This window comes from Ornithorhynchus anatinus, chromosome 17 (assembly GCF_004115215.2).
Source record: "Ornithorhynchus anatinus isolate Pmale09 chromosome 17, mOrnAna1.pri.v4, whole genome shotgun sequence".
Taxonomy (NCBI): Eukaryota; Metazoa; Chordata; class Mammalia; order Monotremata; family Ornithorhynchidae; genus Ornithorhynchus; species Ornithorhynchus anatinus.
Window position 1 is genome coordinate 18,087,707 of NC_041744.1, and position 15,525 is coordinate 18,103,231.

Consider the following 15,525-nt stretch of genomic DNA (forward strand, 5'->3'; position numbering starts at 1 on the left):
TTAGCGATCACAGATGGGTCAGACGTAGAGGCCGTCGATGGAGAATTCAGGGCTAGAGCGGGGCCGGGAAGTGGATCCGGGAAGGCTTCCCGGAGGAGGTGGGATTTCGGGGGGCTCGGGGTGCGGGGAGGGGGTCTGTGGGACCCGAGGACGGAAGGAGCCGCGGGCGGGGGAGACGGCGGGAGCGAGGAGAGGGAAGGCGGCGGCGGCCGGGGTGGATCTGGGAGGACGGGGGGCGGGGGGCGGGGGGAGGTTTCGGGGAGAGGAGATGGGGCCGGCGGTGCGGTGCGCTTAGTTATAATGACGACCGTGGCATTTAAGTGCTTGCTACGGGCCGGGCGCTGTTCTAAGCGCCGGGGTGGATGCGGGTTGGGCTTTGGGGTCAGAGGCCATGGGTTCGAATCCCCGCTCGGCCACACGTCGGCCGTGTGACTTCGGGCGAGTCACTTCACTTCGCGGCGCCTCGGTTACCTCGTCTGTCGAACGGGGACGAAGACCGCGAGCCCCGCGTGGGACGGCCCGATTCCCCCGTGTCTACCCCAGCGCTTAGAACGGCGCTCGGCACGTAGTGAGCGCTTAACGGATACCGACGTCATTATTATCATTATTAAGTTAAGCGGGTTGAACGCCGGCCCCGTCCCACCTGGGGCTCACGGTCTCCACCCCCGTTTTCCAGATGAGGGAACCGAGGCCCAGAGAGGTGAGTTGGCTCGCCCGAGGGCGCACAGCAGACACGTGGCGGGGCCGGGATCGGAACCCAGGTCCTTGCGGCTTGTAGGCCCCGGGCTCTCTCCCCTGAACCACACCGCTTCCCTTCCTCGCGGACCGGACGGGGTGAGAAGGGGAAGGGGGGAGAAAGAAAAGCCCACGCACCGACGCCGCTTGCGTAAGTTTTATTTTTCTCTTGTTATTTTGACGTTCTACGCACAGCTACGTTTTATAGCTGAGTAAAAATAGAAAATCCATTTTATGTAAAACCGCCCTCCCCCTCCCGAATGCAAAAAAACCACAAAGAGATACACGACTGTTATTAGGAGACTATAGGTGTCTTTATTTAAAGAGTAAAAACGTATGCAAAAGTTCTTAGTTTTACAAAAGTTGGGGCTGGGACCGGCCCGAGCCCGGCCCCGCGGATTATTTCATTTACACCTCTGAGGTCCGAAGCTGTCCGGTCAGTCACGGAGGCCCTCCGGCCCCCAGCTCTCCGCTGGGCGACGGCGGGCCTTCGCCCCCGGACAGCGGGGAGGGCCCGGGTCTCCTCGGAGGGCACCTAGTTCTTAAATACGGGGGCGCGGGGGGGGGGCGGGTCCCGGGGCTACGGGCCGTCTGCTATTTACAGGGGAACTGGCCTCGGCTAGGTTGTCCGGCCTGGGGGCGGGCGGGGGTCCGGGTCCGACCCCCCCGCTGGGTGCGGGAGGGGGTTCTCGCAACGGAGAACCGAGGAAAATCCCGGCCGCGGGACCGCGACTTTGCGGGGACGCTCGCGGGGCGCTCCGGGCCGTCGGCTGGACGCCCCCCTCCGAGCCCCCACCCCACCGGCCCCGCTCCGACCCTCTCCCTTTCTTCGGACCCCGTGGGCGGAAGGCAGGAGGAACCACTTGCCCCTGCCGACTTGCAACCGAAACGTTCTCGCCCCCCCCCCCCCGGCCCCACCTCTCCCCCGTTTCGCTGCACCGGGACTCCGCTGGAGGATTTCTTGACCCCTCTACGCCTCCCGTCCACCTTGAGGGGGAGACCTGTTTTTCTAGGATCCGATTCCGCTTCCCGTTACCCCACGCGCCCCCTCCGCCCTTCTCCTCTCCCCGTGGGCAGAGGGGCCCGAGGGAAGGGCCGCCGTCTGCTCCGCCCGCTCCGGTCCTTCGGCCGAAAGCGGGTCTCGGGGACGCCCTTCGAGGGGGAGGCCGCTTTCTCGGGCGGAGACGGGGCGGGTGGGAGCGGGGGGCGCCGGCTCAGGGCGGGTCCGCGGCCCCGGGCGCCCGGTCGAGCCGCGCTTCGGGCTTCCCGGCGCCCTCGGCCGTGCTTTCCGCCGGTACAGGGAAGGGGGATCGGGAAGCCCCGCCGAGGAGCCCGTGCCCGTCTCCCATCTTCACCCCCGCACCGGGCCTTTCCATCTCCCTCCCTGCCGGGTTGGGAAGGGAACCGAGGCGGGAGGTGCCCGGCCTGCCCGAGGCGGCACCGGGAGGGGGGCGCCCGGCCAGCCCCCCGGCCCCCTGAGGTATAGCCTTCTCGAGGCTCGGGTCTCCGGCGGGGGGCGTCAACCACCCCGTCGCCGTCCGAGAAGGCGACGTCTCCGGCGCGGGTCGCGGTTCCGGGCCCGCCGGACGTGCCCGCCCCCGCGGCGGGGGCGGGATTTCGGGAACGGGGACGTGGGCGTCTCGGGCCGGGGGGGCCCCGGGACGTCCCCTCCCGGGCGTCCGGGGAGGGGGAGCGGACGGGCGGGGGGCGGGGGGACCGGCCGGTCGGAGGCCAGGGCCGCCGGGAGCGCGTCGGCGAGGGAACGTTTCGGCGTGGGCCGAGGAGGCCCGTCCACCCCTCCGGGAGCCCGGGGTGATCCTCCCCACGCCTCGGGGGAGCCCCGAGACGCGGGCCCCCGCCCCCGCGGTCGCCCGGCCGCCGGGCGGGGAGGGGGCGGCGCCGACGGAGGCGGGCGGGAGCGGGGCTACTCTTTGTCCGCCTGCAGCGAGGCCGTGGCCAGGGCCATGGCGGCCACGGGCTGGGCGATGCCGTGCAGCTGCATCTTGGCCAGTTTCTTCTGCTCGCACTCGGTGACCAGCCGGTTCAGCTCGGCCGCGCTGTACCCGATCAGCGTCTTCAGGTCGCACACGAACTTGTACACGAACCTCTTGCCTTGCACTTTGCAGATCATGTCGCCGTCGTAGTAATACCTTCGGGGGCAGGGAGGGGAGGCCGGCCGAGGTCGGGGGGGGGTGGGGGGGGGCCCGCCCCCGACCCCCGGCGAGAGGCCGCGTCCCCGCCCGGCCCCGTCGGCCGACTCCGGTTCTCGTTTCGGGGCGGGGATGGGAGAAGAGATGGGCGAAGGGAGTCGAGGACGGAGGCCCGGGGGGGCGGGGGGGAGAGAGAACGGGGTTCGGCGCGGGGGCGACCGAGGGGACGATCCTCGGCCGTCGGCGTCTGCGCGACGGGGGGTGGGTCCTCGGGGCGGCCGACGCCCGCCGTCCCCCCCCCCCCGACCGTCGACGCGCTGCCGACGATGCCGGGACCCGTCGAGCCACCGCTAAGGGCCGAGCACCGTCGGAGCGGCGGGGCCCGGGGGCGCGTCTTACCTCAGAGCGCGGCTGAGCTTCTCGTAGTTCATGGTGGGCTTGTTTTTGCGCTGGCCCCACTTCTGGGCCACCAGCTCGGGCTGGTTGAGCTTGAACTCGCCTTCGTCGCCCACCCAAGAGATGCAGTCGCGGGCGTCCTTGTCCGTCAGGAGCTCCAGCAGGAACTGCCACAGCTGGATCTGACCGTTGTTCCCTGTACGGGGACCGGCGCCGGGCTAGTCTCACCGCCCCCGGACCCCTGCGGCCTCGGCGTCCCCGCTCCGGGACGACGCTCGTCGTCCTCACCGCCGCTAGCTAGTGAGCGCTCGCTCGGGGTCCGGCCCCGTCCCGAGCGGTCGGGGCCGAGCGACCCAGGCTTCGCGGGCCCGTTCCCCGCCCGCGACGAGCGTACGGTGCCGGTAAGTAAGAGTCGTGGTTTCGGTGGAGCGCTCGCGCCGGGCCCGGCACTGGACTGAGCGCCGGGGGTGAGACGGGCAAATGGGTTGGACGCCATCCCTGTCCCACCCGGGGCTCACAGTCCTCACCCCCGTTTTACGAGGGGGTCACGGAGGCCCAGAGGAGGGCAGTGACTTGCCCGCGGTCACCCGGCAGAGAGGGATCAGAACCCAGACCCTCCTGACTCCCAGGCCCGGGGCCCCATCCACTGGGCCGCGCTGCTTCTCCGGACGGCGGGGGGAGCAGACGTTTAATATGAGACCATCTCCCCCTCCCTCTTAGACCGGGAGCCCCGGGTAGGGGCCGAGACGGCGTCTGACTCGATGACCCCAGGTTTTCCGCGGCGCTCGGCGCGCGGTAAGCGCCTCCCCCCCCCAGCCCGACGGCGGTTATTCGACGACGGCCGGCCCGGAGACGGGTCGGGGCCTGGGGCGGGGAGGGCGGGGGGAATACCTGTCCGGTTACCGGGCGAGCTCCTGTCCTCCCCCGAGATCCTCGGGGCCCGCTGCACCTTAGCCGCCTTGGCGCTGCTGTTGATGACTTTGATGGTGGTGGGGGTGGCGGGCTGGACGGACGCGGGGATGATCTGCACGGCTGGGGGGGGGGGACGGGGACGACACGGGGAGTGAGGGACGGGGCCTCCTTCCTCGGGGCCGGGAGGTTTTCCCTCCGAGGCCGGAGGGGGAGGAAGCCGGCCCCCCCCCTCCGGGGAAGGGCGTCGCTCGCCGCCAAGGGACCCCCGCCTCGCGGCTTTTAAGACCGGAGAGTCCCGAGAGCCGTACGAGGGCGGTCGTAAACGCGGTCGGTGTCCGGTGAGCGCTCGCCGTGGGCCGGGCCCTCTACTGAGCGCCGGGGTGGATACGACCTCGTCGGATTCCCCCGCGGGGCTCACGGACACGGAGAACGGAGACCGCGTCTCCATCCTGCCCACGAGGGAACTGAGGCGCGGAGGGGGCGGGGCCGTCGGCCCGAGGGCGCGCGGCGGCCGAGCGGAGCCGGGATCGGAACCCGAGCCCCCGGCTCCCGGGCCCGGGCGCGGCCCGGCCGCCAATTAGACGTCCCCTCCGGCGGGCGACCCCGCCGGCCCTCCCGGAAGCCCGCCGCCGGCCCTCCGGGGGCCTCGCGTACTCACGCTGATCGATGGTGACGGTGGCGATCTCTCCCGTGTGCTCTTGGCTAGCCAGCACGTCTGCCCACGAGAAGGACAAGCACGGGTCTGGCCTCCGCCGCCTTCCCCGCTGGCCCTAAACCACCCCGACGGCCCCCTCGCTCGACCCGGGGCCCCGGAGACCCGCCCCCCCCGCAGACGCGAGGGCTCCCCCGTCCTCGTCCCGCCCGACTCCCGGGTCTCGGGCCCGGGAGGCGGGAGCCGTCTCTCCCGCGACTCAGGAGACCGCCGGGGCCCGGCGTTCCCGGGAGGACGCGCGCCCACCCGCGGCGCCGGGCAACCCCCGCCGGAGGCCTCGGCGACGGCCTCGCGGCCTCCCTTCCCCGGAGGGCGGAGGTTAGCGCCGGTCCCCGGGAGGCCGGGAACGGCGGGGGCCGCGTACATTTACGCAGGAGCTCCAGGTGGCTCCAGAGGATCTCTCCGCGGGGGACGCGCTGGAAGAAGTCTTCCTGGTTGAGGCTGCACAGCTCGCGGCCGGGCACGCTCAGCGTGTTGAGGTCGATGTCCGTCATGCTGAACTCCTTCATCACCCACACCACCCAGTGCAGGACCTGGTCCGTCGACCACTGGACCGGATCTGGTGCGGAGGGAGACGGGGGCGGGGACGACACCCCGTCGAGGCGGGGCACCCGCCGCCCCCCGCCCCGCGGCGAGGGGCCCTCCGGGTGCGGAAGGGGCGGACTGGCCCCGATCCGGAGGGCCCCGACGGTGCCCGCTGGGTGCTTACTATGTGCCACGCGCTGTTCTAGGCACCGGGGTCGGACCCAGCCCCGGTCCCCCGTGGGGCTCTCGGTCTCCAGCCCCGTTCTACGGATGAGGGAACCGCGGCCCGGAGGGTAACGACCGCGACATCCGTCACGCGCTTCCTACGTGCCGGGCGCCGCCCTAAGCGGCGGGGTAGACGGGAGCCATTCAGGTCGGACCCGGTCCCCCGTCCCCCGGGGGCTCGCCCTCTTAATCCCCACTTTCCCTGCGGGGCCCCCGAGGCCCGGAGAAGCGACGACTCGCTCGAGGTGGCCGGGCCGACGTGTGGCGGAGCCGGGATCGGAACCCGGGTCATTCCGAGTCCCCCAGGGTGAGCATTTCTTCACCCTTCCTCCCTCTTTCTGTCCCTCCCCCTCAGGTTCACGGGCCACACGAGGCCAGGGCGGGGAGCCGCGCCCGGGGGGATGCCCGGGGCCCGAGACCGTTCCCTCCCTGCGTCGCCCCCGTCCCCGCCCCACGGGAGAGGCCCGTTACCGTAAGGGATGCCCAGACGCTCCTGCTCCTTGCGGTAGCCTTCCAGGGCCGCCGCCCACCGGGTCACCTGCTCGGAGGTCTCGTCCGAGATGGCGGCGATGTGCTTGGTGCCGTCCAAGGTGATGACCTGGGCCTCCTCCACCAGGTGGGCCTCGGCCTCCGTCTGGTGGGCGTCGGGGTCGATGACCACCTCCACCGTCTCCACGGGCTTCACGATCTCGAGGATGTTCAACTTGGGCTCTATCCCTGAAGGCGGGGCGGAGGGAAAGGACTCAGGGCCGCCCGCCGGGACCCCCGAACTGTCGGGGGAGGGGGGGGTCCGGAGGGAGACGGTTGGGGGCCGTCCACCCGGAGGAGCCGGGGAGGGCCCGTGCCCGGCCCGGAGGCTACAGGAGGGAGGGTTTGGCTTCCGGGGTCCGCCGCCCTCGGAGAAATCTCCTCGGTCGACCCTGCGAGTCCGCCCTCCGATTCCTCAGGGCTTCACAGAGAAACCCAGAGCAGACGGGGCCGCCTTCCAACGGAACGGCGGCCGCCCTCCCGGCCCGCTCTCCGGCGACGGGCCGCTGCCCGGCCTCCTTCCCGAGAAACCCGGACGGCCGCGAGGTTGGGATTGACGGGCGAGGGCTGGCCGGAAACGAAAGAAAGGGGAACCCCCTTCCCAGCTGGCTTTCTTCCGTCTTGGATTTTCCTTCCTGCCTCTAGTCCTCGTGTCCCGACGAAGTTCTCTCACACGGCGTCGTGGGCCCGGAAGGCCTACCGTCGCACCGCCTCTGTCGAGAGTTCCCCAAGTCGAGGACCCTTGACGCTTCAGCGCCGGAGGTCGGGGGACACCCGTCGCCCCGTCTCACCCGGGTTTCCCTCTCCCTTTGGCCCCGACGGCTTTTTCCCTCTTCCCTCCCCCGGCCCCTCGTCCGTCTCCCCTCCGCGATTCCCGCGGACGGCGGTCTACCCTCCGGGGGGTCTTGGAGAGAGAAGCTCTTCGGAGGCGATGAGAATTCAGGTTCTCTGAAAGAACGGACCCCCGGGGGGCCCGGGCGGCGGCTGCCTGGCGGGGATCTGCTCCCCGGAGGAAAGCTACGAGGGTAACGTCTCGACAGCCCGGCGAGAGATGATGTCGGTGGAACCCGGAGACCGGCCAGGCTCCCGCGTGAGGCGGAGGTCATCGGGGCCTCAACGAGGCCGATCCCGTGAGTCGTCGTCTGGACCGGGGGGGGGGGGACCTCCGGGACCCTAACGTGGCTGTGAACGGACCCATCCGGCGGAGGCCCTTGTCCCGGCCCTCCGGCAGCGTGGCAGAAGGGACCCGATGCCGACGTTTCAGCCGCATCGCTTCCTAGAAACCGGCGTTGGGCGGCACACCCTGGGTCCCGGCTGGCCGCCGCCAAGGATCGGAAAAGCGGCGGGGAATCGGGCCGAGCCCGACGGCTCGTCTGCGGTTTCCGTCGTCCCGAGCTGCCTGAAAACGCCTCACGGCCCTCTACGGCTGTCTCGGATTTCCTCTGGCGGGATGGAAGTTACGCCCTCTCTCCCTTGCCCTCCCGCCGCCCTCGCCCCCAAGCCCCCCGTCCTTCCCCGGCAACCGCTGCCGACGCGGTACGAGGAACGTCCGGCGTCGAGGCGACCGTCTCCAAAGGGGGCCGGGAACGGGCGTGGTAACAAAATGGTAACAATTACGACGCTTGTTCGGCGACCACCAAGTGCCAAGCGCCGTTCTGAGCGTCGGGGAAGGGACGGGTCAAGCGGGGGGGGGGAGGCGGTCCCCGTCCCGCGGGGCGGGAGGGGAGTCTCGCGTCTAATAACGTGACGCGGTGTTGATTTTTTCGGCTCTCGCCCTCACCTTGCCTGGAGATGACCTGCACGCTAAGCTGCACCGTTCCATCCGTCTTCACGCCCTGGTCGAAGAGACTGCGGTCCGGGTCCAGCTGGAGCCAAAGACGGGACAGGTGTCGTTCGAGCCCCGCGGGGCCCGGGTTTCCGACGCACCCGGCGCCAAACCTCAGAAGCGAGGATGACGACTGACGGGGGAAATCTTCTACTAAAGGCATTTGTTAAGCTCTTACCGCGTGCTAGGCACCGTGCCCAGCGCTGGGGTAGGTAAAGATAATTACCAGGGGATCTGTTGAGCGCTTACTGTGTGCAGAGCACTGTTCTAAGCGCTGGGGGAGATACCAGGTGATCGGGTCGTCCCGCGTGGGGCTCCCGGGCCTTCATCCCCATTTTACAGATGAGGCCCAGAGAAGTGAAGTGACTCGGCCACAGGCACACAGCTGACAAGTGGCGGAGAGGGGATTCGAACCCATGACCTCTGACTCCCAAGCCCGGGCTCTTTCCACTGAGCCGCGCTGCTTCTCTAGGCGTCGGACGCCGTCCTCGGCCTCGGGTTGGACGCGAGCGACTCGGGCCGGACTCGGTTCGCGTAAGATCACGGTCTTAATCTACGTTTTACAAACGAGGGAGCGGAGGCACAGGGAAGTGAAGCGACTTGCCCGAGGTCACAGCGCAGACGAGCGGCAGGGCGGGGATCAGAACCCGCGACCCTCTGACTTCCAGGCCCGGGCGCTCTCCGCGACGCCCCGCCGCTTCTCTCTTCGCCAGACTTAAGCACGGTACACAGAAGCGGCGCGGCTCAGCGGAAAGAGCCCGGGCTCGGGAGTCCGAGGCCACGGGTTCGAATCCCGCCTCGGCCACTTGGCGGCTGGGGGCAGGCCACTTGGCTTCTCTGGGCCTCGGCGACCTCGTCTGGAAAACGGGGATGAAGACGGTGAGCCTCACGAGGGACGACCCGATGACCCTGTGTCTCCCCCGGCGCTTGGAACGGTGCTCGGCACATAGCGAGCGCTGAACGGATACCAACGTTATTATCGTTATTATTATTACTACAGCGCCCGGAGCATATTAAGCGCTTAACAAATCCCCCCCCCCCCCCCCCCGGGATCACCCTCCATCCCAGACCACCGTCTGTGCAGCGTTCCCTTGGCCCACAGGCGTCCCCGGGGAATTACCGATCAACCCTCCCGCCCCCACCCGGGAACCTCTGCCGCGACGGAGCTCGTCTGTCGCTCCCCTCTCCCTGCGGATCGGTCCGGAGGGAGGACGACGGTAATAATAAGGTTGGTATTTGTTAAGCGCTTACTGTGTGCAGGGCACTGGGGTAGACACAGGGGAATCGGGTCGTCCCACATGGGGCTCACAGTCTCAATCTCCATTTTACAGATGAGGTAACTGAGGCACAGGGGGGTTAAGTGACTCGCCCACAGTCACACAGTTAAGCGGCAGAGCCGGGAGTCGAACCCACGACCTCTGACTCCAAAGCCCACGCTCTTTCCACTGAGCCACGCTGCTTCGCCGACGCCCCCTTTCCCAGAACCGGCGGAAACTGGAGAGCGGGCAGGTCCGGCCGGATTCCGCCCGGGATCTCCCCACCTCGGGGCCTCGCCGACGGCCGTCTCGCTCGGGATAACCGGCCCGCCGCCCCCCCCCCCCCCACCCCGGGGGCGGGTGACCCGAGGGACCCTTTCGGGGCCGCGTGTGGGGGAACGGGACGGAGGTTGGGTCGAGTGGGACGGCAATTCCTCCGTGACCGACGTGGCGCAGCCCGAATAACCGGTGAGGGGGGCCCGCTCAAGAGCGGGATCGACGCCTCCGAGTATTCTCCCGGGGGGGGGGGGGGGCGGACGGCTCTTCCCTCGCCCGCCTGGCCCTTCGGGAATTACCTGGATATCTTGGAGGCAGATCTCGTGCGCTTCCAACGAACACTGGAGTCTCGGTTCCAGCAGTTTCTTCAGATTGCCTACGGGTTCGTTGATGTCGATGGCCTGGCTCACAAACTCGGCCGTGGCGTACGTCTGCTCCACGATGCTGGAGGTCAAACCACAGGACGGTTCCGTCAGTCGGGGGGGGGGGCGGGGGGTTTTAACCGAGCGCTTACCGTGCGCGGAGCGCTGTGCCGGGGGCGGTACGGTAGCGTCGGCGGGGAGGAGCCCCGCTCGGGAGGAGCTTCCAAGCCCACGGTTAGCGGAGCAGCGGCTGTTTCCCTAAAATGCGAGAGGCGGGCCAGGTTTTGCGGGCGACAAAGTTGTGCGGCTGACAAAAATTAATCGGGGGGGGGGGGGGGGGGGGGCAACTAGAAACAGCCACTCCGGATTCCCCCACCGCCCCGCTGTTTGTCCGATACTCAACCCGGGGCTCGGTGGGGATTTTTCTGCTCTTGTCCGTCCAACGGGTGAGCTCGAGCTTCATCAGGCTGACGGGCCACAGGCTGCCTCCGCCGTGACCCACCGGCTTTTTAGAGGCAGGGGCTCCCATCATTCGGCGGTATTTACCGAGTGCTCACTACGGGCGGGGCGCCGCGCTAAGCGCTCGGGAGAGTACGGCACGACCGCCGCCTAAAGCAAGTAAGAAGGGTGCTCTCCCGGCCCTTCCTTTTTTTTCTTCCATTCATTCAACAGTATTTATTCCCACTGCTGACGGCACTCCCTCGTTGAACGCGGGGAGATCCCGCCCCGTCGACCCCGGGTTGTTTCTCTCATCCCTTGTCGCTGACGTCCGCGGAACGAAAGACAATCCTAAAAAACACGGGCCCTCGCCGCCCACCCAGCCGTCCTCCGCCCGGTTGCGGCCACGGGAAGGCTTTAGCCGCGGCGTGCCGAGGGAGAGGCGACCTCTCGGCGACCCGCTGAACGCACCCCGTGTCCGAATGTTAAAATACTCCCAGGGCAAGAGAAGCGGGAGCGGTGGGACGCGACGGGGGGAGGGAGGGGCTCGTTCGGCGCTTACTCTGTGCCGAACCCTCTTCGGAACGCCGGGGGGGGGTCGAGGCAAGTGAATCGGGTCGGACGCCTTCCCCGTCCCCCGCGGGGCTCACGCCCTTAATCCCCATTTGACAGGTGAGGTGAGCGAGGTCCAAAATAGTGAAGTGACTTGCTCGAGGTCACGCGGCTGAGCCGGGATTTGAACCCGGGACCTTCTGGCCGACTCCCGGGCCTCGGGGGAAGGGTCCGGGCCGTCGGTCGGTCGTGTTTATTGAGCGCTTACTGTGCGCGGAGCACTACACTACACGCTTGGGAGAGGACAACGGAACAATAAACCGACACACTCCCTGCCCGCAGAGAGCTTCCGATCCAAAGACGGCGGACTCATTCCGCGCCATCTTATTCGTTCAGTCGTATTTACTGAGCGCTTACTGTGTGCGGAGCACCGTGCTAAGCCCCGCCAGGAGCCGAGAGGGGCCGTCACCCCCAGGCCGGCCGAGATCTGGCCCAAACGCCCCACCCCCCTCCCCTTCTTACCCTGTCATCTCCAAAGGGCTCAGTACAGTGCTCTGCACCCAGGAAGCGCTCAATAAATAGCACTGATTGATTGAAGTCCTTAAAAAGGACTTCGAGTCCCCACAGGGCGAGGTCTGTGGCCCAGTGGAAAGAGCCCGGGCTTAGGAGTCAGAGGCCGTGGGTTCTAATCCCGGCTCCGCCACCTGTGGGCTGGGTGACTGTGGGCGAGTCACTTCACTTCTCTGGGCCTCAGTGACCTCATCTGGAAAATGGGGATAAAGACTGGGAGCCTCACGTGGGGCGACCCGATGACCCCGGATCTCCCCCAGCGCTTAGAACAGTGCTGGGCACATAGTAAGCGCTTAAAAAAACCGACATTATCATTATTATTATTATTATTCTTCACTTTTTGGTGCCTCAGTGACCTCAAGGGGATGAAGACTGGGAGCCTCACGTGGGACGACCCGATGTCCCCGGATCTCCCCCGGCGCTTAGAACAGTGCTGGGCACATAGTAAGCGCTTAAAAGAAACCGACATTATTATTATTATTCACTTCTCGGTGCCTCAGTGACCTCATCTGCAAAAAGGGGAGGAAGACTGGGAGCCTCACGTGGGGCGACCCGATGACCCCGCGTCTCCCCCGGCGCTTAGAACAGTGCTGGGCACATAGTAAGCGCTTAACAAATACCGTCATTATCATTACTAAAAACCTCCGGCTTAGCAGGAGGAAAAAGAGAGCTCGCCATGGCGGCGTCTTACCTCTCCTCTGTGCATTCTTGTTTCTCTGTCCCATCGATCTCAATTTCTATCAGCTCCTCCGCTTCGCGCTTAGTCATGGCTGAAGATTCTCCCGGGACGGATCCTGCAAGATACATTCGGGAGTGAAATCCAGCCGTCAGAAGAGCTGAAAGAAAGGGTTCCCTAAATATTCCACAGGCCCCATATGGGTCCACTTCTGGGCGGGTCCCAAAAAACGAACCCAAACCCCCAACGTCACTGCAGTTGGACCCAGAATCCTAGAAGGGGTCCAGGATCTGGGAGTTTTTTTAAAAATAAAAGGAAAAAAAGAGCTCTGTTCCCCTCAGAGTTTTACCCTGCCCTTAAGAGGGTCACAATCTCATTTAAAAATGGAAAAATGGAGTCGGGGGGGTGGGGAGCGCCTGGGCACACCCAGCTGTTAAAATGTAAAACGCACTGTTGGGTTGAAACGGGTGCAAAGGCAGGGAAAATTGGTTCCCTGGGAGGTACTAAAGACCCCTTTGAGCACCAGAGGACAAAAGCGGTTCCGGTTTCCCAGGGCTTTTCTTCCAAAAAGATATTTCTTCAGTGTTTACCGTGTGCTAGGCACCCTACTAAGCGCGGGGGCGTAGGCACAGGGTCATCAGGTTGGACCCCGGGCGGGGCTCCCCGTCTTCACCCCCGTTTTGCAGATGGAGGAGCCGAGGCCCAAGGGGTGAAGTGAGCTGGGCCTCGACTCTATTCAGTCGCCACCGTTTTTACGAGACGTTCTTCCCCTCGACTCCATTTATCGCCATCGTTCTCGTCCGCCCGTCTCCCCCGATCGGACCGTGAGCCCGTCAGACGGCGGGGACCGTCTCTATCTGTTGCCGACTTGTCCCTTCCAAGCGCTTAGTACGGCGCTCTGCACACAGGAAGCGCTCAATAAATACTGTTGAACGAAAAAGTCACACAGCAGGGAAGCGGCGGAGCCGGGATTAGAGGCAGCGCGGCTCCGTGGAAAGAGCCCGGGTTTGGGAGTCAGAGGGCGTGGGTTCGAATCCCGGCTCCGCCGCTCGCCAGCTGTGTGACCGTGGGCGAGTCACTTCACTTCTCTGTGCCTCAGTTCCCTCATCTGTCAAATGGGGATGAAAACTGTGAGCCTCATGAGGGACAATCCGATCACGCTGTCTCTCCCCCAGTGCTTAGAACGGTGCTCTGCACATAGTAAGCGCTTAACAAATACCAACATTAGAACCCAGGTCCGCGTGGCTCCCGGGTTCTCATAATAATAATGATAATGTTGGTGTTTAAGCGCTTACTATGTGCAGAGCACTGTTCTAAGTGCTGGGGGAGATACAGGGTCATCGAGTTGTCCCACATGAGGCTCACAGTCTTCATCCCCATTTTACAGATGAGGTAAATGAGGCCCAGAGAAGTGAAGTGACTTGCCCACGGTCACACAGCTGGGAGGTGGCAGTGCGGGGATTCGCACCCATGACCTCTGACTCCCAAGCCCAACATGATTATTATTTTCGTCGCATTGTGGCGGTGCCGAGCTCTCCCAAGCACTTAGCACAGTGCTTTGCACCCGGGTGATTCATCTGCATCTACCCTAGCGCTTGGAACAGGGCTTGGCACAGAGTAGACACTTGATAAATATTTCAATTATTTCAATAAATATTGCAATCATCATCATTGCGACTGGACAGGAGATCTTTGAGACTGGGAGATGGTGGGGGTCAGGGAGGGTCTCCGTGCTGCGCCACTGTCCATTCCAAGCGCTCAGTACAGTGCTCTGCACCCAGTAAGCGCCCAATGCGACTGAATCAGTGAACCCCGTTTGCTCGCCTCCCCCCCCAGCGCTTAGTACAGTGCCCCTCCCATTCATTCAACCGCATTTATTGAGCTCTGGCTATGTGCGAAGCGCCCCCAAGAAGCGCCTAATAAGTAGGCCCACCTCGAGGCCCGAGGCGGGACTCGAACCCGCCAACTTTGCCTCAGTGCCCCCGCGCGCATGCGCGGGCCGACCCCCTCCCAATCGCCCCCCCGCGCACGCGCGCTTCCCCCCCTTTCGCTCCCCATGCGCATGCGCGGAGCCCTAGGCGCAGCCCTCGCGCATGCGCAGATTCCCCTTCCTCCTTCTCGCTCCCCACTCGCGCATGCGCGGACCCCCCCCCGCCTCGCCCTCCCCACCCCCGCGCGCGCATGCGCCACCACTCTCCCGCGCCGCGGCCCCTCCACCCCTCCCATGGCGCATGCGGGGAGGGCGCGCGCGGCGGCCGGAAGTGGGAAGTGCCTCGGTTTGGGGGGAGGGGGGGGATCGAACTAGCTGGGCGCCCCCCCTCCCCCACCGCTCGAGGGGGGGGGGGGCGCGAGGAGGGAGGGAGGCGCGCGCCGCCGGCCCCCCCAGCGCGCGCATGCGCGCTCCCGCTCCCCCCACCCCCACCCCGCGTGCGCGCGCGCTTCCCCTCCCCCAGCGGCCGCTCCCTGCCGTCTCTCCGCAAACGGAAATGGGAGTCGCCGCGCCGGGGACCAGCGGAAACAAAACAGAGAAGGCCGCGGGGCGGAAGGGCGGGGGCCGCCGCTCGGATCGGGCGCACCTACCCGGCCCTCCGTCCGTCCGTGCGTCCCCGTCGTCGTCCCCGGCTCCGCTCGCGGCGCCGTCCCCGGGCCCTTCCCCTCCCCCGCGCCCGGCTCCCGCCCTCCCAGGCGCCCCCGGGCCCGGGACTACGACTCCCAGAAGCCCCCGCGAGCGCCTCGCGCCACTCCGCCAGCGGGCGCCGCCTCGCGGCCCCGAGCAGCGATGGCCGCCACACTGCGCAGGCGCGGGAGGGGGGGGGCGCCCGGCCCGCGCGGGGGGGGGAACCCGGAAGCGCTTCGACGTCACTTCCTGGGCGGAGCCTCCGCAGTCATTCATTCATTCATTCATTCATTCAATCGTACTTAGTGAGCGCTCACTCTAACGATGCTGGTAGTTGTTAAGCGCTTACTATGTGCCAAGCCCTGTTCTAAGCGCTGGGGCAATAGTAATAATAATAATGTTGGTATTTGTTAAGCGCTTACCATGAGAAGCAGCGTGGCTCAGTGGAAAGAGCCCGGGCTGTGGAGTCAGAGGTCATGGGTTCGAATCCCTGCCCTGCCACTTGTCAGCTGGGTGACTGGGGGCGAGTCACTTCACTTCCTCTGGGCCTCAGTGACCTCATCTGGAAAATGGGGGTGAAGCCTGTGAGCCCCACGTGGGACAACCTGATTCCCCTGTGTCTCCCCCAGCGCTTAGAACAGTGCTCGGCACCTAGGAAGCGCTTAACAAATACCAACATTATTATGTGCCAAGCACTGTTCTAAGCCCTAGGGTAATAATAATAATAATTATTATAATGTTGGTATTTGTTAAGCGCTTACCATGTGCCA

The 15,525-nt window shown here is 66.1% G+C and overlaps 1 protein-coding gene across 3 annotated transcripts; it reads right to left on the reverse strand.

The window, feature by feature from the left end:
- Positions 1–1,025: 1,025 nt before the first annotated feature.
- Positions 1,026–14,808, reverse strand: GABPA (GA binding protein transcription factor subunit alpha). 3 transcript variants are annotated; one of them, XM_029082507.2, is made up of 10 exons: positions 14,719–14,808; positions 12,154–12,256; positions 9,840–9,984; positions 7,964–8,048; positions 6,127–6,372; positions 5,270–5,464; positions 4,852–4,908; positions 4,173–4,313; positions 3,285–3,477; positions 1,026–2,885 (listed from the first exon to the last, which is right to left on the reverse strand). In XM_029082507.2, exons 2-10 carry the CDS (start codon positions 12,228–12,230, stop codon positions 2,660–2,662), a joined length of 1,365 nt encoding a protein of 454 aa, XP_028938340.1. In that variant the 5' UTR covers positions 12,231–12,256; positions 14,719–14,808; the 3' UTR covers positions 1,026–2,659. The 3 variants fall into 3 exon arrangements, with proteins under 3 accessions (XP_028938340.1, XP_028938341.1, XP_028938342.1); XM_029082508.2 differs by lacking the exon at positions 14,719–14,808 and adding an exon at positions 14,072–14,093; XM_029082509.2 differs by lacking the exon at positions 14,719–14,808 and adding an exon at positions 12,729–12,750.
- Between the last annotated feature and the right edge of the window lie 717 nt (positions 14,809–15,525).

Excerpts from the sequence above, each read along its gene's own strand:
- GABPA (XM_029082507.2), bottom strand. The coding sequence starts at position 12,230 with ATGACTAAGCGCGAAGCGGAGGAGCTGATAGAAATTGAGATCGATGGG. Across the intron at positions 8,049-9,839 it reads TCTGCCTCCAAGATATCCAG|CTGGACCCGGACCGCAGTCT; the intron begins GTAATTCCCGAA and ends CTTTGGCTCCAG. Across the intron at positions 5,465-6,126 it reads GCGTCTGGGCATCCCTTACG|ATCCGGTCCAGTGGTCGACG; the intron begins GTAACGGGCCTC and ends CCTCCGCACCAG.